This window comes from Rhea americana, unplaced genomic scaffold (assembly GCF_003343005.1).
Source record: "Rhea americana isolate MKP2758 unplaced genomic scaffold, rheAme1 scaffold_204, whole genome shotgun sequence".
Classification (NCBI taxonomy): domain Eukaryota; kingdom Metazoa; phylum Chordata; class Aves; order Rheiformes; family Rheidae; genus Rhea; species Rhea americana.
Genome location: NW_028186195.1, coordinates 1,225,851 through 1,229,377, shown reverse-complemented (window position 1 = coordinate 1,229,377; position 3,527 = coordinate 1,225,851). Strand labels below are relative to the sequence as shown.

Sequence of the window (3,527 nt, the reverse complement as noted above, 5' to 3'; positions counted from 1 at the left end):
GGGGGGCCGGGCGGGCGGGCTGCGTGTGCCACTCGCTCTTTGCCCTCGCAGGTTGTGTGGGACACGCTCGGAAACAAACAGTTCTGCTCCTACAAGATAAAGTGAGTTTTTCGGGGGGGTCGGCTGAGTTGGGCGCTGCCCCCGGGGGCTCGCGGGCTCCGAGCCGTGGGGCTGCAGCAGGCTGGGGTGAGGCTCGGGTAGAGATTGGCCCCAGCGGCGGCTGTTAGAGGAATCGTGGCAGGGCTCCGCAGGCAGGGGCAGGAGTCTGGAGAGGCAAATTTAGTACCTCTGAGGTCCTGCATGCTCCCCGTGAATCAGCCCGTGGGGTTTCACCCATCTCCCTGCTGCCCTGACTGATGCATGACAGTCGCAGAGCAGGACTTGACCATGCTCAGGTGTGCTAGGCAGCTGGGAGGTGCAGTGTGCAGTGCAGTGCTTTGGCCCTGGCAGTTCATCTCACATCTCTTCTTTCCAGGACAAAAACCCAGAACTTTTGCCGCAATGAGTATAACCTGACTGGCTTGTGCAACCGTTCCTCCTGCCCGCTGGCAAACAGCCAGTATGCGACCATCAGGGAGGAGAAAGGTGAGAGTCTGGCAGCACCTGCCAGTAGTTCCCTTGGAGCCAAGGTCCCTTTGGCTTGTGATGAAAAACCTGCTGGGTGGGGAGGGSGAGAACATGGAGTACCAGGAGGGCACATGCCATGGTGGCTCTTGGTGCTCATCCAGTTGCAAGAATACGCTCAGTGTTTCTCCTGGGCAGCAAGTGGGCTCACGGTCCTCTTTTCCTTAGGTCGGTGCTACCTGTACATGAAGACAATAGAGCGGGCAGCCTTTCCCAGGCGACTTTGGGAGCGGGTGAGTTAAGGAGAGCAAGACCATTAACCAAGCGTGCTTCAGTATAACGYGTCGACGGGCAGTAGAGGGCAGGCAGTGATAGGACTCTCCCCAAACGCAGGAGCATTTCTGCTGCTCCATACCTTGAACCTCTTCGTCTTTCCCCCAGGTCCTGCTGAGCAGGAACTATGAGAAAGCACTGGAAGAAATAGATGAGAATCTCATCTACTGGCCACGGTTCATMCGGCATAAATGCAAGCAGCGATTTACTAAGATCACCCAGTACCTTATCCGCATCCGGAAGCTGACACTCAAGCGACAGTAAGTGGTGCTACTTTGCTTTTCTCCCTTCTGCTTCCTGGGACCTTCAGGAGAAGCGTGYAACCAGAAGTGATTGTGTCAGTTTGGCTTCCTAAGCCATTGCCCATCCACTAAGTCATGATCACCAGCCGTATATACAACACTTTTCTGACCCTTGCGCAGCTACAACTATTTGTTCTAGCGATTTTTTCTGGTGGATGAAAGCTTTGACAGGCCTGGAAATGAACCCAGTTGAAACCAGTTTAACTCAGCATATATAGATGCATTTAAACTAGTTGCAGTCAATGATAGAGCTGCTTGCAAAAGGCTGGTTGTTGTCCTGAATGAACATTTGCTCACCTGCTACACAGTATCTCTCACAAGGCTGAARGATTCATTAACTTGCCTCTCCTGCTCCTTGTAGGAGGAAGCTTGTTCCTTTAAGCAGAAAGATTGAAAGACGAGAGAAAAGGAGAGAGGTAATATGATTCTTCAATATAAYTTGTGTGATGGTCCATGTGTCTTTAAAACAACTGACCCAGCTCCTCTTTGCTTTATTAGGAGAAAGCCCTGATTGCTGCTCAGCTGGATAACGCCATCGAGAAGGAATTACTGGAGAGATTGAAACAGGATACAGTAAGGATCACTGCCCTCAGAGCACAGCAGGAAAACTGCTCCTGCTGCCCTGTCCTGCTGGTCCTCTGTGGAGGAGCATGTGTGTTGGTGTGAAAGAAGCACCACCTGTGTCTGAGCGGTAGGGGACCATTGCATCCTGCCCTTGTATTCCTGCATAACAGGCTGGAGGACTTCCTTCCCCTAAAGTCTGAGCCCCTCACTTTCTACACCAGAGTGTGTACTTCTGAATTAGGGAAGAGGCTGGACCACAAGTTCAACCTAGTTYGATACTGCCTCCATGCAGGCCATAGGCTTTAGATAATCCTACTACCAACAGCGGTTTATCTTGTATGACTTAAATAAAATCCATGTTTTTCTTTTCAGTATGGAGACATTTACAACTTCCCCATTCACGCTTTTGACAAAGCTCTGCAACAGCAGGATGTAGAAAGTGAGAGTGACTCTGATGTGGAGAAGGAAGAGGAGGAAGACGAGGTAATGTTTTCAGCCAAAGTACCACAATTAATCCTTCCCTGACCCTTGTGCTATGAATCTAAGTGCAAAGCCCTGGCTGAGAGGAACAGATTARGCAAGGTGAACTGAGGAAGAGCATTTGTGTGCAAGTGAATGATCTTGTGTCCCTGTCCCCYTTTTTTGTTCACTGTTAGCTGGTGTGCAGTCAAGCACAAAGACTGTCTTGCTTGCCTGGTCCGTTCCTAGGGTCACATGGACAGCTGTTAGTGTTTACGCTCAGTAATTCTCTCTCCTCAATAAGAAGCCAGGTTCTTTCAGCCTCTTCATTTTTCCTGTTAGTTACCACAAATCTCTTCTTACTTGGGTTCCATTACATGCAGGTCTGCAACCTACCAATGAAACTAAAGCTTCCAGTAACATTCAGGGCAGTTACAGGCTCATGTTAATTATTTGCAGAACATAGCTGCTGCATATTGGTTTTTGCAGATGGGCTGATGCTAAGCCTGAACACCAAACATATCTTGATGGCTGCTGGCACGAGTCATTCCTGTGGTGACAGCAGCATGGCTATCTCTCCCTGCTTTTCACTGTATAGGAGACAATAGTTTTATGTGCCAGATTGTCCCATACACGTGGGCAATCCAGGGCCTTGACGCTAATTCCTTTGTTGGTACTAACAATGTGTTGTGTTCAGTGTGCACTCACTAGCTTCTGACTATCTCTTACAGGAYGCAGATAAGAGAGAGTTTGTGGAAGCAGATGACAGCGACCTCAGTGATTTTGAGGTAGGTGAAGCACCACATTAGCTATAAGCGCAGTGGAAGGATAAGCTGCTTAAAAATGACCTCCACCAGGCTGGTCTCTCTGGTGATGGGACAAGAGCCAATGCCATTGGGTTTGTGAAGTTTAATGAAACAGTTGGAGCGTAATGTATCTGTTACACCTGAAGYCTGCTGGCTAGACAGCTGGGAGCTGGGAACTGTAAAAGTGGAATTGGATACACAATTTTGTAGAAAGTAGAGAAGTTACACAGCCTGCTTTGACATTACTGTAAGCATTATTATTATTTTTTTTAAACACTCAGGACATGGATAAGTTGGAGACGAGTAGTGAGGAAGAGCAGGAAGATAAGTCCTTTGCTGAGGAAGAAAGAGAAAATAAAGCCGCTCACTCCAAATCCAAGGGKAAAACTCCCCTGAAAGGACCAGCCAGGAGAAAACGACCCTACATTGAAATAGARTATGAAGAAGAAACAGAGCCAGCCACTAAAACAAAAACCACCTGACTCCTTCCTGGACTTGC

General features: G+C 48.8%; 1 protein-coding gene across 1 annotated transcript; it reads left to right on the top strand.

Annotated features, from left to right (window-relative positions):
- Positions 1–12: 12 nt before the first annotated feature.
- Positions 13–3,521, top strand: MAK16 (MAK16 homolog; the record flags this gene model as incomplete). Its single annotated transcript, XM_085304231.1, has 9 exons — positions 13–101; positions 476–585; positions 793–857; positions 1,006–1,157; positions 1,561–1,615; positions 1,698–1,772; positions 2,136–2,246; positions 2,954–3,010; positions 3,310–3,521. Coding segments are annotated over 9 exons (915 nt in total), but the record flags the coding sequence as incomplete, so codon positions are not given.
- Positions 3,522–3,527: the final 6 nt, after the last annotated feature.